We start from the raw sequence: 18,520 nt of genomic DNA on the forward strand, positions 1-18,520 counted from the left end.
GTTAGCATAACGTAGCGAAACTTGCTCAGGATCTTCGTCAGGTTCGCGAGCGAGTTAGCCAAAACGTAAAAGTGAAAATATATCGAATTTATTATTCATATTTACCTCAGCGCATTTCAGCGAGGAACATTATACACGGAATCTCAGCTGGTCGCAGAGCAGCGCGCTGATTCGCTCAGAGCGATCACGTGATGTTCCAACTTTGCCGCCATAATCTCACAGTTATGCATTCGCACGTAATTCAGTTTTTTCACATTTCAGCGAGGAACATTGCCATTCACACCACAAAGGTTTTTTTTCACTTTCATCTGATATTTGTGATTTATTTCAAACAAACTGTATTTCCCATCTACACGGCCATGTATTCCTATTAACGTTATGTAAAGTACATAAATTGTGTGGATTACATCATTTGTGGATGTGATCAATTGCCAGTAACCATCTATATCCCTCCCCTCCCTCCTCCCCCTCCCTCCCCTCCCCCTACCCTTCCCCCTCCACCCTACCCTCTCCCCTCCCCCTCCCCCCCACCCTACCCTCTCCCCTCCCCCTCCCCTCCCTTCCCCCCCTCCCCCCCTCCCCTCCCTTCCCCCCCTCCCCCCTCCCTTTCCCCCATGCCCCTCCCTTTCCCCCCTACCCCTTCCTTTCCACCCTACCCCTCCCCCTCCTCTCCCTTTCCCCCATGCCCCTCCCTTTCCCCCCTACCCCTTCCTTTCTGCCCCACCCCTTCCCCATCCCCCTCCCTTTCCCCCATGCTCCTCCCTTTACCCCTACCCTTTCCTTTCTGCCCTACCCCTTCCCCCCTCCCTCCCCCCCTCGCCCCTCCCCTCTCCCCCTCCTCCCTCCCCTCCCCCTCCCCCTCCCCCCCCCCTCCTCCCCCCCTCCCCCCTTCCCTCCTCCCCCCCTCCCTTCCCTCCTCCCCCCTCCCCCTCCCCCCTCTTCTCCCCTCCTCCTCCCCTCCCCTCCCCCGGCCGGCAATGCCAGGTACTTCTGCTAGTGAAGGAATAAAAATAAAGAAAGTTAAACCTTTCGCTCTATAGTAAGCTCTATTGAACAATAATTTAGAGGAAAAAAAATGAAATTTAATCCAGAAATTTGACACTGGTTTAAAATCGGTTTCTCTGAGAATGCTGTGCTTGCTCATACCTGTTTCAAAACGTCAATGAGCACCAAACACATTATGAAATCCATGGCAAGATCATGTCGCTCTGCCACATGGTCACAATCTGACCACTTTGATTGTTCCTCCCTGAAAATGAAACCCAAATCCTTTTCAGATCTCGCATTTCCATAACTAGCACACAAAAACGCAATAAACACACGCAGGCATGCCCTCCATTTAATAATGAGAGCGATTATCAGCATCACCTTTTTTTTTTTTTTTTTTTTTTTTTGTATACAAGATCGAGGCTCGTGAAAGAGCGAAAAAAAGAGCGAAAAGTTGAAAAAACACCTCACCCTCTACTGCCTTTGTTTGCTCGAGGTTGATACTTGCAGGGACTGTCATCTGGAGGCCGTTGTCGCCAATACCAAGCCAAAAGTGAGCGAAGCAGGGATGGTAGACAGTACTCTGCTACGGCACTCAGAGAGCCAATCAACTGCACACAGGGAGGAGGGGCAGTAAATGGTATAAGGAGATCAGCTTGGACACTATGAGCAAAGGCATGACAGGTGTCACCTGGAGGGAACACATTTATCAGCAAATCAGCTTGCTGCAGGTTCCTGTGTGAAAAAGGCGTAAATTACATTCCCAGTCCACATATGCCAGAGGGGACACTTCAAAAGGACAAAATGAAAAAGCAAACATCATGGCAGCATTTTGGGGAATGAGGTTTTTGGAAATATCAAATTATTTTAATGTGAATTGTAAGAATGAATACCATTTTTAGAAAACATTTATTCATTCAAACCAATGAACAATAGTTTGTAGCCCAGTATCACGGTGCATGATCACTCAACATGCATCATGCAAATCCTAATTAAACGAGCACAAAGAGGTGCAGCCAAGCATGACACAGGTGAGGTGGGACGGAGAGTCCATTACATGAGTTATATACAGTGCCCACAGAAAGTATTCACACCCCATGACTTTTTTTCACATTTGGTTGTGTTACAGCCTGAATTCGAAATGGATTAAATCGAGTTTTTTTGTCACTGATCTACACGTAATACCACATAATGTCAAATTGGAATTTTATTTTTAGATTTTTTTATACAAAATAATTTGAAATGAAAAGCTCAAATGTATTGAGTAAATAAGTATTCAACCCCATTGGTATGACAATCAAAATTGAGCTCAGGTGCATACAATTTCCTTTGTTCATCCTTGAGATGTCTCTTCAACTTGATTGGAGTCCACCTGCAGCCAATTCAAATGACTGTACATGATTTAGAAAGAAACACACCTTTCTATACAAGGTCCCACAGTTGACAGTGCATGTCAGAGCAGAAACTCGACCATGAGGTCCAAGGAACTGTCCATAGAACTACGAGATATAATTCTGAGAAGGCATAGATCTGGGAAAGGGTATAAAACAATTTCTAGTGTTGAAAGTTCCCAAGAACACAGTGAGCTCCATCATTAGAAAATGGAAAGAACATGGAACTACCCTCTCACCTAGAGCTGGACATCCAAACAGCCTGAGCAACCGAGCAAGAAGGACCTGGGTCAAGGAGGTGACTAACAACCCAATGACCACACTGACAGAACTACAGAATTCCATGGCTGAGATGGGAGAACCTGCAGGAAGGACAACAGTCTCTGCAGAACTTCACAAATCTAGGCTTTATGGGACAATGACCAGATGGAAGCCAATCCTGAGTAAAAGGCACGTGACAGCACACCTGGAGATTGCAATAAGGTAAGTGAAAGACTGAGAGCATGAGGCAAAATATTTTGTGGTCTGACGAGATGAAAATTGAACTCTTTGGTCTGAATTCAAAGTGCTACATCTGTCGGAAACCGAGCACAGCTCATCACACATCTAACACCATCCCTTCTGTGAAGTGTGGTGGTGGCAGCATCATGCTATGGGGATGCTTTTCAGCGGCATGGACATTGTTCCGTAACATCCTCTTTTACATCCTTTCTATTCTGCCTCTCAACCTCCTTATTGTGTTAGGTGGTGGTAGATAATTTATGTGATGATTCCTATTAAAAGTTTGTATGTTCTTGATGGGCATGTTATTGACCGATATCCGTGAAGTAGTTGGGTTTCTTCAGATTCTGAGTGATATGTGTGTGTGTGTGTGTGTGTGTGTGTGTGTGTGTATGTGTATATATATATATATATATATATGTGTGTGTCCACACCAATAGATTTACGCTTTTAAAATGTTATATTTTATTGATAACTGTGACATCATACGTCACATGGTATGGCATCCACATGGGATTAAAGGAAAATATTTGGACATCATCTCTGAAATTGCTCAACAAAATATTGAAACTTGGCATATTGTCAGCAACTCTCAATGGGGTATATTGGGTGACAACGATGACGTCATCGGTGAAGTGGTATTCCAGCCATAATTGGTTGAATTGAAATCCTTATCCAAAAATCTGAAACTTAATATGTCTGATCTATGCCCCATTACGAGTGAAGCATGAAATTCATGTCGTCGTAACCATGCCAAGAAACTATGTGGAATAATAGGGCGCATGGATGATACAGGTACACGGGCCATAATAATAGTGTGTTCAGTTGACTATGGTATTTTTACAATTCAGAATGAACACGCGAGGCGAGACTATGCGCTCTCCTGAATGCTGTTCTATTTTATAATGAGATCTGATATAAATCTCATGGGACTTTCATCAGACCATGCGATAATTTTCTGAGGACAAATTCAATGCATCATGTGGGAAGGAAAACATGGGAGGAAATCTCGAGAACACAGCTGGTTATTAATGAAAAAAATAAAAATAAAGAAGAAGCAACCATTTTTCAAGGTTGAATACATGGCAGCCATCATTCAAAGTACAGAAGTCCAAACAAATGTCGAGAGAAATTAAACAAAACAAAGCTTGAGAAAAACTTACTCATTTCTTCTTGAATTTAAAAAATGCAAATTGATGGAAAGATGCCAACACAAACTACATAGCAACATACTAATTTCCCTCAATGAAAGCCACAACCAGTTCAACGTGGGAGTTAAAAAATAATTGTTATATTTTGAGTTTAAAGAGCCCAAAGCATCAAAAGCAACACCAGCGCAGACTCTTAAAATTATGTCATGCATTTGCTGCTGTTTGGTGTGTTTATCTCGGTTTAGAATAGGTACACTGTATCCCTGCGTGTCGTAAGAGGCGACTAAAAGGGTTGGCGTCAGGAAGGGCATCCGGCTATAAAACATCGTCTCAAAAAGGGAACCATGACAATTACAACTACATATGGGCAGGGTACAGCCCGAAGTACCCCGCGGGGGTCCTCATCCCCTCTCGCCAAAACTCAAGGTGGGGAACCCGATTGAAGCAAGGGTGGAAATCACTCCATTTATGACGACGAAACGTCTGATGCCCCACGTGGAGATCGGTTTCTGAGGCTTGGGACAGGGAATGTAGGGGCAATGACAGGGAGATCAGGAGAAGTGGTGCAAGTATTGGTCAGAAGAAGAGTGGACATATGTTGTGTGCAGGAGATGAGATGGATGGGAAGTGGTGTAAGAATGGTGAAGGGTAGGCAGGGACAAAAATACAAGTTAGTATGGCAAGCATGCCCAGAAGGTGTGCATGGTGTTGGTGTCCTGTTTTCTGAGGAGTTTGTAGACAGTGTGCTGAGTGTGACTAGAGTGAGTGAAAGGTTGATGATGGTGAAAATGACGATTGGAAAGCTCTTGGTGAACGTCATCTCGGGATATGCTCCGCAGGTCGGTCGGAGCGATGAAGAGAAGGATAAGTTCTGGTGTGCAATAGAGAAGCTGATGGAAAACGTGAAAGATGAGGAAGTTGTTGTGGTAGGAGACCTAAATGGACATGTGGGAAGGAGTATGGACGGTTTTGAGGGAGTTCATGGGGGTTACGGATATGGTGTGAGAAATGGAGAAGGTGAAAGGATTTTGGAGTTTGCTGATGGAGCTGATTTGTTGATTTGTAACACTCAGTTCCAGAAAGAGGATAATAAGCTTGTTATATACATGTCAGGTGGTTCCACGACAACCGTTGACTACCTGATGGTGCGCAGGCAAGATAGGGGGCACCTCCGGGATATAAAGGTTATCCCGGGGGAGGAGGCTGTTTCACAGCACCACTTGGTTGTCTGTGTTAGGCCAACTGAGAATGAAGGTGTGGAAGTTGAAAGAGGCGACAGTGAGGGAGGCATTAAAAGAGAGGCTGAGTATGGTCGAGGTTGATGTAGTTGAGCTTGAAAGTGGTTGGAAATCAATGAAATATAGTCTGTTGGGAGCTGTTGGTGAGGTATGTGGATGGACAAAAGGACCACCGAGGCACTCGGAAACATAGTGGTGGGATGATGAAGTTGGAAAGAGGATTGACGAGAAGAGGAAGAAGTTCAAGGAATGGCAGAAGGCGAACGGTAAGGGGACATAAAAGGCAGTGCATGAAAGTTATAAGGCAGCCAAGAAGGCTGCAAAGAAAGCAGTAGCAAAGGCGCAGGAGGCATGTCGGAAAATGTTTGGAGAACGCTTGGATTCGGAAGAGGGTCAGAGAGCGGTATTCAGGATTGCAAAGCAGATAGCGAAAGAGAGGTGCGATGTGATGGGGGTGAGTTGCTTGAAGGATGAAGTGGGACAAATCGTTGTGGACCCAGATGGAATTAAAGGAAGATGGAAAAGATATATGGAAATGCTGTTGAATGCAGAGAATGAATGGGATGGCAACACAGAGAGTAACGCAGTCTTCGGACCGGCAGAGAAGATAACTGAGAAGGAAGTTGAGGAAGCGATAAAAGCAATGAAGATTAGAAAAGCGGTAGGGCCGACGGGAGTTGTGGGAGATATGTTGAAGGCAGCAAGAAGTTGGGGTGTGAAGAGAAAGACAGAGGTCTGTAATCTGGTGGTGAAAGAGGGCCGCATTCCAGTGGATTGGGAACCGAGTACCCTCGTCCCTCTATACAAGGGGAAAGGTGACCCTCTGGACTGTGGCTCGTATTGAGCGATGAAGTTATTGGAGCATGGAATGAAGGTATTGGAAAGGGTGTTGGAGAGGAGGATAAGGAAGAAAGTGAAGATCAACGAAATGCAGTTTGGATTTATGCCAGGAAGAGGAACGACAGAGGTGCTTTTTATTGTAAGCCAGTTGCAGGAGAAGAACATGTAGAAGAGCAAGAAGTTGTTTCTTGGGTTTGTTGATCTGGAGAAAGCATTCGCAAGGGTTCCACGTGAAGTAGTGACATGGGCAATTAGGAAGTTAGGAGTGGAGGAATGGTTGATCAGAAAAGTGATGGCAATGTACGAGAGAGCGCGCACAGCTGTAAGGACGAAGGACGGGAACAGTGGTGAGTTTGAGGTGAAGGTGGGAGTGCATCAGGGGTCAGTACTAAGTCCACCGCTATTTGTAGCTGTGATGGAGGTGTGGCTCGGAATGTAGGTGTTCTTTTTTTTTCTTCTTTTTTTTTGTATACAGAGTCGAGGCTCGTGAAAGAGCTAACATTTATCAAACAAACAAATCAAACAAACAAGTAAACAAAGTATATAAAAATGGCAGCGGTCGACAAGGTGGGGAGAGAAGGGGAGGAAGCACACAAACACAACATTTGAGGGCAGGGACATCGGGAGATGTGTGGGAGGCAGAGGGCCTGGGGGGAGGCAGGATAGGTATGAAACGCAAGGACACCAAGGACTTCCAGGAAAGAAGACAAAAGTCACCTCAAAAAAGTGGATTTGGGGTGAAATTGGCAGGGGTAGAAAAGATCAAGGTTTTGGATTGGGGAAGATAAGAGATGGTGGTGAACAGCCGTTTTAAAGACCTGGAGGGAGGAGTGGGATTGAAGAGAGTGAGGGAGTTTGTTCCAGAGGCAGGAGAAAAGAGGAATGAAGGAGTGAAGGTGAGCAGAGAGTCTTGATTTTGGCAGTTTAACCATAAGAGGGTTGCAGGCAGATCTTGTGCGACCTGCAGGAATATTTGGGGGACAGAGCCCAGAGAGAGCTGGGGGAGCAAGGCCGGAGAGGAGTCGGTAGAAGATGGAAAGACCACCAACCTGCCTGTGGTGAGTAAGTGAAAGGCCCTCGGAGATAGCGTCATCGCGGGAGATTCCAATGATTCTGAACGCTTTGGTTTCAACAGCGTGAAGACGAGCCAGGTGTGAGGCAGGAGCACCAGCCCAGAGGGGAGAGCAGTATTCCATTGAGCTGCGGATGAAAGCCTTGTATGTGGTGAGGAGCTCAGGTGTGCCAAGGAAGGACTTCGCATGACGGAGGATGCCCAGTCGGTGACTGGCTTTGGAGGCCAGCTTGGAAATGTGGTTTTCCCAGGAAAGATCATGGCAGATAGTGAGACCCAAAAGCTTGAGTGACAGAACTTCTTGGAGAGGATTATTCAGAAAGTAGATGGGAGGGTTGTCGAGTCGGTCTTTTCGGAGAGACATCGTAAGAGTGTGAGATTTGTCAGGATTGAAAGGCATGTTCCACTTGTTTGCCCAGTCTGTGATTTTGTCCAGGTCTGCAGAGAGTGAGGAGGCTGCAGACTGCCGATCTGAGGGATGAGGAATGGAGCGACAGAGAGTGGAGTCATCAGCAAAGAGATAGAGAGGATTTTCAAGAGAGTCAGAGAGATCATTGATGAAGACCAGATAAAGCACAGGGCCCAGAACACTGCCTTGGGGAACTCCAGCCTGAACAGGAAGAGGAGATGAGAGAAACCCATTCAGGGCCACACGTTGACTACGACGAGAGAGGAAGTCCGTCAGCCATGCATGGAGATTTCCATGGATACCAAAGGAGGAGAGTTTGGTGAGCAGAGCGGGGTGCCAGACCGTATCGAAGGCACGTGATATGTCGAGGGAGACAGCTCTAATTTCCTGTTTGGCATTGAGGACCTCCATCCATTGTTGAGACAGCAGAAGCAGCATGTCCAGAGTAGAGTGACCAGGTCTGAAACCAAATTGATGATCAGAGATCAAGCCATTGGAGAAGAGGAAAGATTTCATATCCGAAGCAATGATGAATTCCATGACTTTGCTGATAATTGGGAGAAGGCTGATTGGTCTGTAGTTGCTAGGATCTGCTTTTGCACCTTTTTTGTGCAAAGCGGTGATGTTGGCTGATTTCCAAGCAGATGGCAGTTGACCTTGAGCAAAAGAGAGGGCGAAGAGAACAGAGAGAGGTAGTGAAAGAGCGGAAGAACAGGATTTTAGGACCCGTGGGCTGATGCCGTCAGGTCCAGTTGCAGAATCAGAGTCGAGGGTTGACAGAAACTTTTCCACCTTGTCAGGAGGAAAGGACATGGAGTGCAGGAGCAGCTGGGTACGACTGGGTACAGAGAGGGATGGGTTTGGGACACAAGATTTAGAGGCAAACACAGAGTTGAGGCATTCAGCTTTTTCACATGCGGAGTCAGCTGTGTAGCCATTTGAGGTAAGGGAGGGGATGGAGGGGGAACAAACACCAGAAACAGATTTGACCAGACGCCACCAGGATTTGGAAGAGGGAGACAGATAAGAGAGTTCGGTCTTGAGAACGGAGAGATATTGTTTCCTGGCTCTCCTGAGGGTGGACACACACTTGTTTCAGGCTTTGTGAAAGGAAATGAGATTTCCTTCCGTTGGATTTGCTTTCCAGGAGACGAAGGCAAGTTGTTTCTGGGCAACAGCCTCACCACAAGATTCCATGTACCTTGGACGGGAGGAAGGGTATGACAACTGAAGACGAGATGGGATAAATCTGTGCATGAGAGAGAGAGCAATTTACTTTGGAAGAATTCCCAGGATGAGTTGATGTCAGAGGTGGAAGAGATGGGAGACCAGTCCAGATGATTGATGGCTGCTTGAAGACCGTGCCAGTTGGCCTGAGTGAAATGCCAGACTCGCCGATGCTGAGGAGGCTCCCTGAGAATGGTCAGAGAGATGTCCACTTTAACAAGCACATGATCAGATGAGCCGATTGGAGCAGAAGAAGAGCAGCAGACATTTTCAGGGAAGTTAGTCATAACCAAGTCCAGAAGAGAAGATGCTCCGTTGACTGAGATCCGGGTCGGGAAATTGACAGATTGTGTCAGTCCCAGTGAGTCGCAGAAGTCCTTTGCTGAGGAGCCATGGCTGGTGAGAGAGGTACCCACACCCAGCCAACTGGCATGGTGACAATTGAAATCACCACATATGAGGAAGAGAGAGTTAGGATGAGTAGACAGAAGTTGGTCCATATTATCAGACAGCGAGATGTAGATGGAGTCATCACTGTTTGGTGGACGGTACAACACACATATGAACAAGAGGTGGGAGCGAAGGGGAAGCCGTAGCCAGAGGTATTCCTGGGAGTGAGGTGGAGAGAGTGCAGTGCAGGGCGAGTGAGGAAGAGAGTTTTTGATAAAGATAGCAACCCCACCTCCAGGACGAGGCTCAGGTCTATCATACCGGAGGAGGGAGTAACCCGGGAGAGATACTATGGAATCAGAGATATCATGAAGGAGGAAAGTTTCTGTTAAGCAGATCACGTCTGGTTTGACAGAAGCAACCTGTATGGAGAGATCAGTTGAGTTTGAACGAAGGCCCCGGATGTTTGAGGTCCATACCGTTAATGAAGAGGAAGGGGGAGCATCGGTACAGAACAGGGGGGAGGAGGGGTAGGGTAAGATGTGGAAGAGGTGGAAGAGGTAGGGAGAGCTGTTGAAGGTGTGTCAGAGATTTCAGAATCGCTCGGAGAAAGGGAAGGATGGGGCGGACAAAAGGTTTGATGGTGATTGGGTGAGGCACAATGAGGTGTTATTTGAGGAGGAGGAAGAGCGAGGCAGAAGGTTGGGGGAAATGGAGGTGAGAGTTGGAAGAGGGAAGAAGTGGGGAGGACGCTTTGGGGAGGGGGAGTGAGAGGGGGGAAATTGAGAAGAAATGAGGGTGGGGAGATTTGAAGGGGAGGGGCGAGGGGGGAGTTTAGGAGGGAAGGGACAAGGGGAGGGATTTGAAAGGGATGGGATATGGGGGAGATTTGGAGGGGAGGGGTGAGAGGGAGTCAAGGAGGGGAGGGGCGAGGGGAGTTTTGGAGGGGAGGGGTGTGGGGGGAGTTTCGGAGAGACCTAATCTTCCTCGGTTTAGGAGAGTTTGCACCGAAAATCTTCCTCGGGACACACTATACGTACAGCACCATAAAATAAATACAGTTATAACGAAAATACAAATGGGAACAATTACTTAACTTCGATTTCGATGGAGAGTGTGGACAGCTGCGAATACACGAAAACCTCGCCGGCAAGACCGGAAGCGAACCTCTGTTGGTGTTGTTTGCGGAAAGTATGGATGGACTGAAGGAGAAGATGAACAAGTGGAAGGAATGTATGGAGACAAAAGGTCTGAAGGTGAATATCAGAAAAACGAAGGTGATGGCAAGTGGTAAAGCATGTGGTGAGGTGGAAAGAACTGGGAAGTGGCCCTGTGCTGTGTGCAGGAAGGGTGTCGGAAGGAACTTCATTCAATGTACAATGTGCGCTGAGTGGGTTCATCAAAAATGTAGTGGTCTGAGAGGGTCATTAACCAGTGTGGCAGCGACATTCAAGTGCAAGGTGTGCACAGAGGGAGCTGCAGATGGAGGAAATGTTGAGTTGGATCTTGGAGACGGCGTGAAGTTGGAAGGTGTGAAAACATTTTGCTACCTAGGAGACATGCTGAATGGAGAAGGTGGATCAGACTCGGCAACGGTTGCTTGAGTGAGATGTGCATGGCAGAAGTTTCGGGAACTGAGTGGCGTGCTGACGATGAGGGGAGTGTCGTTGAAGCTGAAGGGAAAGGTGTATGCTGCGTGTGTGAGAAGTGTTATGATTTATGGGAGTGAGACATGGGTAATGAACGTAGAGCAGCAACGAAGGTTGGAAAGGGTGGAAATGCGAATGGTTCGGTGGATGTGCGGAGTGTCGCTGAGAGAGAGGAAGACAAATGATGAATTGCGAAAGATGATGGGAATAGAGCCTGTGATGGATGCTGTGAAGAGAAACAGGTTGAGATGGTTTGGTCATGTGTTGAGGAAGGATGAAAGTGACTGGTTGAGAAGAGTGATGGAAATGAATGTGGAAGGAAGTAGAGGACGGGGAAGACCGAGAAAGACTTGGCCAAAGGTGGTGGAAGAAGATGGAATGATGCTGTTTGGAATGAAAAGAATGAAAAGAGAGATATTAAGTTTAAATATGAATGAGGGAATGACGTGACGATTTCTACTTTCTAACCGTGCCATTCATGGATTTGCCGTGTGTGTGTGTGTGTGTGTGTGTGTGTGTGTGTGTGTGTATATATATATATACACACACTATATTATTTTTGAAAAGATTTGGCCAGTGGGTAGTCATGCCCTGGGCAAAAGGGAAAATCCTGCTCTTAACATACAGGGTTGACGGAGGAGGGCACTACTATTAGTCACTGGTATTGGTTTAATAAGAATGACCATTTAACAGGTGAGAGGTGTTTCAGAACTGTAAAGCATTAATAGAATGCCAGAAGGCAAGTACAAGTATGACCAAATACTAACCCAAACACCAACAAATAATTTGTATTTCTCAAATAAATAGATCTTGGCACACATAATGATAACACCATGAGGAAACTCAGGATTATGAAAAGAATGTGTGAAAGGTATTACCAAGTTATTAGGGTTTGTAGAGTACCTTGCCTCCTTATTCTTCTACTTCATCTTCATTGGCAGCACAAGGCTGGAAGTAGCATCATTGGCTGAGGGTGTGGCTTGGCCGATGACACCCTTTGCATGCCAGGGCTGTAATTACCTCCGCCACCAAAGGTGGATGGAGGTTATGTTTTCACCCCTGTCTGTTTGTCTGTTTGTTTGTCTGTCCGTTTGTTTGTTTGTGAACAAAATATTTCAAAAAGTTGTGGACGGATTCGGATGAAATTTGGCAGAGATGTGGCGTATGTCACAAGGACGAAACGATTCGATTTTGGTGAAGATTCGGATCCGGCTCCTAGAATCTTTTCAGTGATTCTTCACCATTGGGAGATCGGGCCAAAAACGATACATAGCAGGATATCTCAAAAGGTTGTGGATGGATTTGGACGAAACTTGGTGAACAGGTTGTGAATGTGACAAGGACAAATCGATTCGATTTTGGTGAAGATCTGAATATGGATTCGGATATGAGAATCATTAATTTTGTTAGTGATCCTTCACCATTGGGTATGACCGACCAGGTGGAGGTATGTATGCTCCCGACTGAGTGCCGTTCTTGTTAGTAATTTGTTCGTGGTGGCAGAGATAGCTCGTGTATTCTTAGCGAAGAAAATAGTGGGTTCTTTAATGTCCACCAACTAACGCCAGCAGACAGGACGCCCGGTTTAACTTCCGTCCGAGGGACAGCATGCACATCGATAGCTCACCCTGTCTGTGAGACAACAGCATCACAGTTTGTAGTTGGGTCTAGATTCGAACACAGGCTAGACGGCTCAGACGCGAGTGTGCATTGCGCTCAGCCATCTGGCAAGCCGCACCTTGAGTGCAAAATATGTTTGTAGCTGGGTCTAGATTCGAACACAGGCTAGACGGCTCAGACGCGAGTGTGCATTGCGCTCAGCCATCTGGCAAGCCGCACCTTGAGTGCAAAATATGTTTGTAGCTGGGTCTAGATTCGAACACAGGCTAGACGGCTCAGACGCGAGTGTGCATTGCGCTCAGCCATCTGGCAAGCCGCACCTTGAGTGCAAAATATGTTTGTAGACTTTAAACAAACAACAAGCATCCTCAGACAGAAATCCCCTTCAGAGAAAAGTTTCAGAAATCTCTTCTTGAACAGGTCTTTCTACTCAAAGGCGTGTATGTTCATGAAATTTAGCCAGAAAAAAAAAAACTCAGCAGAAACATCCGCACAACCAGTGGAACGTGTCCCACCCATGTGCTGAATCCGATGCTTTGTGATCACAGGTGACAGAAATCGCATTCATTATAGAACTCTGGAAATACTGTCGACCCCACCCTGCTTTTCCTTCCATGTGCCATTCAAAGCCTCACAAGAAAAGCTTTCAAAAAGGAGCAAATGGGCAGCAATTCCCTCGACCGAGGAGTCGTCCAGATTAAAACCCGAGAAAGTTTGAGCTCATTCGTCATCGGTGCATGGAGTGTTGGCAAGTTGGCCACTTCCGGTCCGTATTACAAGGTAACCTTTGTGTGACCTGCAGACGACACTTAAAAAGAGTAAAGATGTGTTGAGGGGAAGAGTATTAGTCGAGGCTAATATTTGTTAGAAGAAAAGCTGATCGATAGGTCAGTGCACATGGGTCATGGGAAAGTGAGGCAAGCAAAACGTTATCCACTTTCAATCCGAGACTCCGATGAGCTACGGCACCACCCATGCCCTCTTCCAGCACCGATCCCACCTTTCTTTATACACTCATCACATTCCACAATAACGACCCGAAGATGCTGTTAAAATGTGTCATCATCATCACAGCTGTGAAGAAAATTGCATTTGTTAAAGCATAACGAACCTGGTCAAAATGGGGGTCTTCACTCCGTTGCAAAGATTTGGATAAGGGTTTCTCCTGGAAACACACACATTTGCCCAAAACCATTATGACAGAACAAATTACACCAGGATGCTTATTCTGCTGAGCAAATGATTACACAGACCATGTGAACAACCATTCATGTGATGTCCCTACATTAGAGTTCACATATGGATGCCAAAACTTACCCGATAGTTTGTTATCTGTATCAACTATATTAACTTTATGATGAGAGCATCAAGTCAAACGAAGATAAAATCGATTGTTGTACGATCAGGTAAGCGCATATACCTCCTCCAGGCTGAACAAGTAACAGTTGACGCTTTGTATCCCACCGACAGGCCAGATCTGCATCCGCCTCTGGAACAAGCTCCCTCACTCTCTTCAATCCCACTCCTCCCTCCGGGTCTTTAAAACAGCTGTCCACCACCATCTCTTATGTTCCCCCATCCAAAACCTTGATCTTTTCTACCCCCGTTAATTCACCCCAGATCCACTTTTTTTGAAAAACCAACTTCTTTCCTGGAAGTCCTAGCAGTGTCCACGTGTTTTTTTTTTTTTACCCCTCCCACCCCCCCCTACCCCCTCCCCCACCCAAGCCCACTCCCTACCACAGATCTGCCGATGTTTCTGCTCTCCATCTTGTTGTCCTGCTCCCTTTGTCATATGTTTTATGTGTCAGTTTGTCTTTTTGTGATCAATGTTAGCTCTTACACGAGACTCGACCTTGTATCCAAAAAAAAAAAGAAAAAAAAGAAAAGAAAAAAAAGTCCTGAACAAAAATCTAATTGGTCATTACCTAACCAACTCATCCTCCAAGTTTCGTTTGAATTCGCCAACAACTTTTTGAGATATTATTTTTTTATATACTTAGTCGAGGCTCGTATAAGAGCCAATACATACAACATATATAATAATGGGAGCAGGAGATAAGAGGGAAGCGCAGCAACAGTAGGGGACATCAGGAGATCTGTGGAAGAGGGAGGGTTGGGGTGGGGTAACAGCGATAAACAAGATGGAAACTACAGGGGCTTTTATGAAAGACAAGTGTTATGCCTAGGTCCCCCGTCGGTGAAGTGGTGAGTTGACAAAGTGGAAGACGCAAGGCGGCCATCTTGGAATTTTGACGTGGCGACCCAATTTTCAATAGTGTTCTTCCTTATGCCTAGATACACCCACACACCAGATTAGAAGTTAGTAGTTCGCTTATTTTTCAAGATATTTCGCTCACAAGGTTCAGACATATATATGGTGGCAGCCATCTTGGATTTTGACGTGGTGACCCAATTTTCAATAGTGTTCTCCCTTATGCGTAGCCACACCCACACACCAGATTAGAAGTTGGTACTTCGCTTATTTTTCAAGATATTCCGCTCACAAGGTTCAGACATATATATGGTGGCGGCCACCTTGGAATTTTGACGTGGCGACCCAATTTTCAATAGCGTTCTTCCTTATGCCTAGATACACCCACACACCAGATTAGAAGATAGTACTTCGCTTATTTTTCAAGATATTCCGCTCACAAGGTTCAGACATACATGGCGGCGGCCATCTTGGATTTTGACGTGGCGACCCAATTTTCAATAGCGTTCTTCCTTATGCCTAGATACACCCACACACCAGATTAGAATTCGGTCCTTCGCTTACGCACGCACGTCCGCACACACGCATGGACGGACGGATGCACGGACGGACGGACGGAGGGGAAAACCATAGTCCCCCTTTCGCTCCGCGGTGCGACGGGGGACAAAAACAGGGAATTTGAAAGAGGTCGGTTCGGGGTGGATTAACAGGGGTAGAAAAGATCAAGGTTTTGCATGGGTGGTGAACAGCTGATTTGAAGATGTCATATTGTGTGCTATACTGTATATTGTGCTATATATGGTTTTTGGCCTCTCATTGGTGAAAAATCACTTGAACAATTCTCGTATCCAGGTCCGGATCTTCACCAAAATGGAATCATTTCGTTCTTGTCACACACCCAAACTGTCCATCAATTTCGTCCGGATCCATCCATAACCTTTTAAGATACCCTTCTCGCAGACAGCCAGCCGGACATACAAACAGACAAACAGGGGTGAAAACAAAAAGTCCGTCCACTTTCGGTGGTGGAGGGCACAAGTGCCAAGCGCTCGGGGGCCCAAATGCTACAACCACACTGCTCTCAAGACAACAAACACAACTAACTCCTACCCTCTTCTCCAAAAGCTCCACTCCATTCCACAACACACCATCCGGCCTACACTCTCCTTAAAAAAGTTTGGTGGTGATCACCGAAGCCGTTCCAGAGAGCCCCCTATTGCAAATCACCCCAAAACTTTAAAATGTGGAAAGCAAAAGCGAACAAGCTAATTATTTTCACTGTAACCCCCCATTATGCAAACTACGTTTGGTAGTGCTGTATTGCGGCCCATAAGGCTGGCGTGCATATCCGAGCCGAGCACGACACTCCCCAAGGGGCCCGATTACGTCTGCCAAGTTTGGTGACTCTAATACTGTATTCCGTCCTCAAGGCACAAGGAGATGGCCAGAGAGTCAAACAGGAAAATGAAGGGTGACAATAAGGGGAGCTCGGTGCTTGGACCAGCTTTGCCTGATGGAAGACTCGTTAGCAAAAGCGGCACACGTGGCACAATATCCTTCAAACATGCGGAACCATTACACACGACTCATTCGGATGGATGGTGAGGAGGAGCCCCTGGAGGTTTCTTTTCTTTCTTTTTTGTCCCCAAATAATCCCAATAAAATTGTAGCTCGAGTGCTTCAGCTCAACAATCTTTGGAGTCATCAGCATATTTATACTGGTCTGCCAGCATGCTCAGGTGATCTAGGTGCTGTAAAAGGTGCACCTGTGCATACGGGTCACGGGAAAGCCAGCCAGGCAAAACACTCTCACCTTTCATCCTGCGTAGGTTCCCATAAACATGCGATACCTTTGCCTACTATAGTCTCAATAAGCTACGTCACCACCCTGCCCCCTTCATCAGCTCCCACCTGTCTTACACAGTACACATTCGATGCAAGCCTCATTCTCATCAGTGCAACTCATTCATCAGCTCCCACCTGTCTCACACAGTACACATTCGATGCAAGCCTCATTCTCATCAGTGCAACTCATTCATCAGCTCCCACCTGTCTCACACAGTACACATTCGATGCAAGCTTCATTCTCATCAGTGCAATTCATTCATCAGCTCCCACCTGTCTTACACAGTACACATTCGATGCAAGCCTCATTCTCATCAGTGCAACTCATTCATCAGCTCCCACCTGTCTTACACAGCACACATTCGATGCAAGCTTCATTCTCATCAGTGCAACTCATTCATCAGCTCCCACCTGTCTCACACAGTACACATTCGATGCAAGCTTCATTCTTATCAGTGCAACTCATTCATCAGCTCCCACCTGTCTTACACAGTACACATTCGATGCAAGCCTCATTCTCATCAGTGCAATTCATTCATCAGCTCCCACCTGTCTTACACAGTACACATTCGATGCAAGCCTCATTCTCATCAGTGCAATTCATTCATCAGCTCCCACCTGTCTTACACAGTACACATTCGATGCAAGCCTCATTCTCATCAGTGCAATTCATTCATCAGCTCCCACCTGTCTTACACAGCACACATTCGATGCAAGCCTCATTCTCATCAGTGCAATTCATTCATCAGCTCCCACCTGTCTTACACAGCACACATTCGATGCAAGCCTCATTCTCATCAGTGCAATTCATTCATCAGCTCCCACCTGTCTTACACAGTACACATTCGATGCAAGCTTCATTCTTATCAGTGCAATTCATTCATCAGCTCCCACCTGTCTTACACAGTACACATTCGATGCAAGCCTCATTCTCATCAGTGCAACTCATTCATCAGCTCCCACCTGTCTTACACAGCACACATTCGATGCAAGCTTCATTATTGTCAGTGCAATTCATTCATCAGCTCCCACCTGTCTTACACAGTACACATTCGATGCAAGCTTCATTCTTATCAGTGCAATTCATTCATCAGCTCCCACCTGTCTTACACAGTACACATTCGATGCAAGCCTCATTCTCATCAGTGCAATTCATTCATCAACTCCCACCTGTCTTACACAGCACACATTCGATGCAAGCCTCATTCTCATCAGTGCAATTCATTCATCAGCTCCCACCTGTCTTACACAGCACACATTCGATGCAAGCTTCATTCTTATCAGTGCAATTCATTCATCAGCTCCCACCTGTCTTACACAGTACACATTCGATGCAAGCTTCATTATTGTCAGTGCAACTCATTCATCAGCTCCCACCTGTCTTACACAGCACACATTCGATGCAAGCTTCATTATTGTCAGTGCAATTCATTCATCAGCTCCCACCTGTCTTACACAGCACACATTCGATGCAAGCTTCATTATTGTCAGTGCAATTCATTCATCAGCTCCCACCTGTCTTACACAGCACACATTCGATGCAAGCTTCATTCTTATCAGTGCAATTCATTCATCAGCTCCCACCTGTCTCACACAGTACACATTCGATGCAAGCCTCATTCTCATCAGTGCAATTCATTCATCAGCTCCCACCTGTCTTACACAGCACACATTCGATGCAAGCTTCATTCTTGTCAGTGCAATTCATTCATCAGCTCCCACCTGTCTTACACAGTACACATTCGATGCAAGCCTCATTCTCATCAATGCAATTCATTCATCAGCTCCCACCTGTCTTACACAGCACACATTCGATGCAAGCTTCATTCTTATCAGTGCAATTCATTCATCAGCTCCCACCTGTCTTACACAGTACACATTCGATGCAAGCTTCATTCTCATCAGTGCAATTCATTCATCAGCTCCCACCTGTCTTACACAGTACACATTCGATGCAAGCTTCATTCTTATCAGTGCAATTCATT

General features: G+C 46.2%; 1 protein-coding gene across 9 annotated transcripts in view; it reads right to left on the reverse strand.

Annotated features, from left to right (window-relative positions):
• Window positions 1-18,520, reverse strand: part of LOC137426021 (protein furry homolog-like) — a 417,549-nt gene that overhangs the window by 239,811 nt on the left and 159,218 nt on the right. For all 9 annotated transcript variants that reach the window (XM_068114742.2, XM_078776948.1, XM_078776949.1 and 6 more), the window contains exons 3-5: window positions 13,587-13,640; window positions 1,459-1,598; window positions 1,147-1,249 (exon numbers count right to left, since the gene is read on the reverse strand). In XM_068114742.2, coding sequence (XP_067970843.2) covers window positions 1,147-1,249; window positions 1,459-1,598; window positions 13,587-13,640 — 297 coding nt within the window. The remainder of the gene's footprint in view (window positions 1-1,146; window positions 1,250-1,458; window positions 1,599-13,586; window positions 13,641-18,520) is intronic.

This window comes from Myxine glutinosa, chromosome 4, assembly GCF_964187855.1.
Source record: "Myxine glutinosa chromosome 4, kmMyxGlut1.1, whole genome shotgun sequence".
Lineage (NCBI taxonomy): Eukaryota > Metazoa > Chordata > Myxini > Myxiniformes > Myxinidae > Myxine > Myxine glutinosa.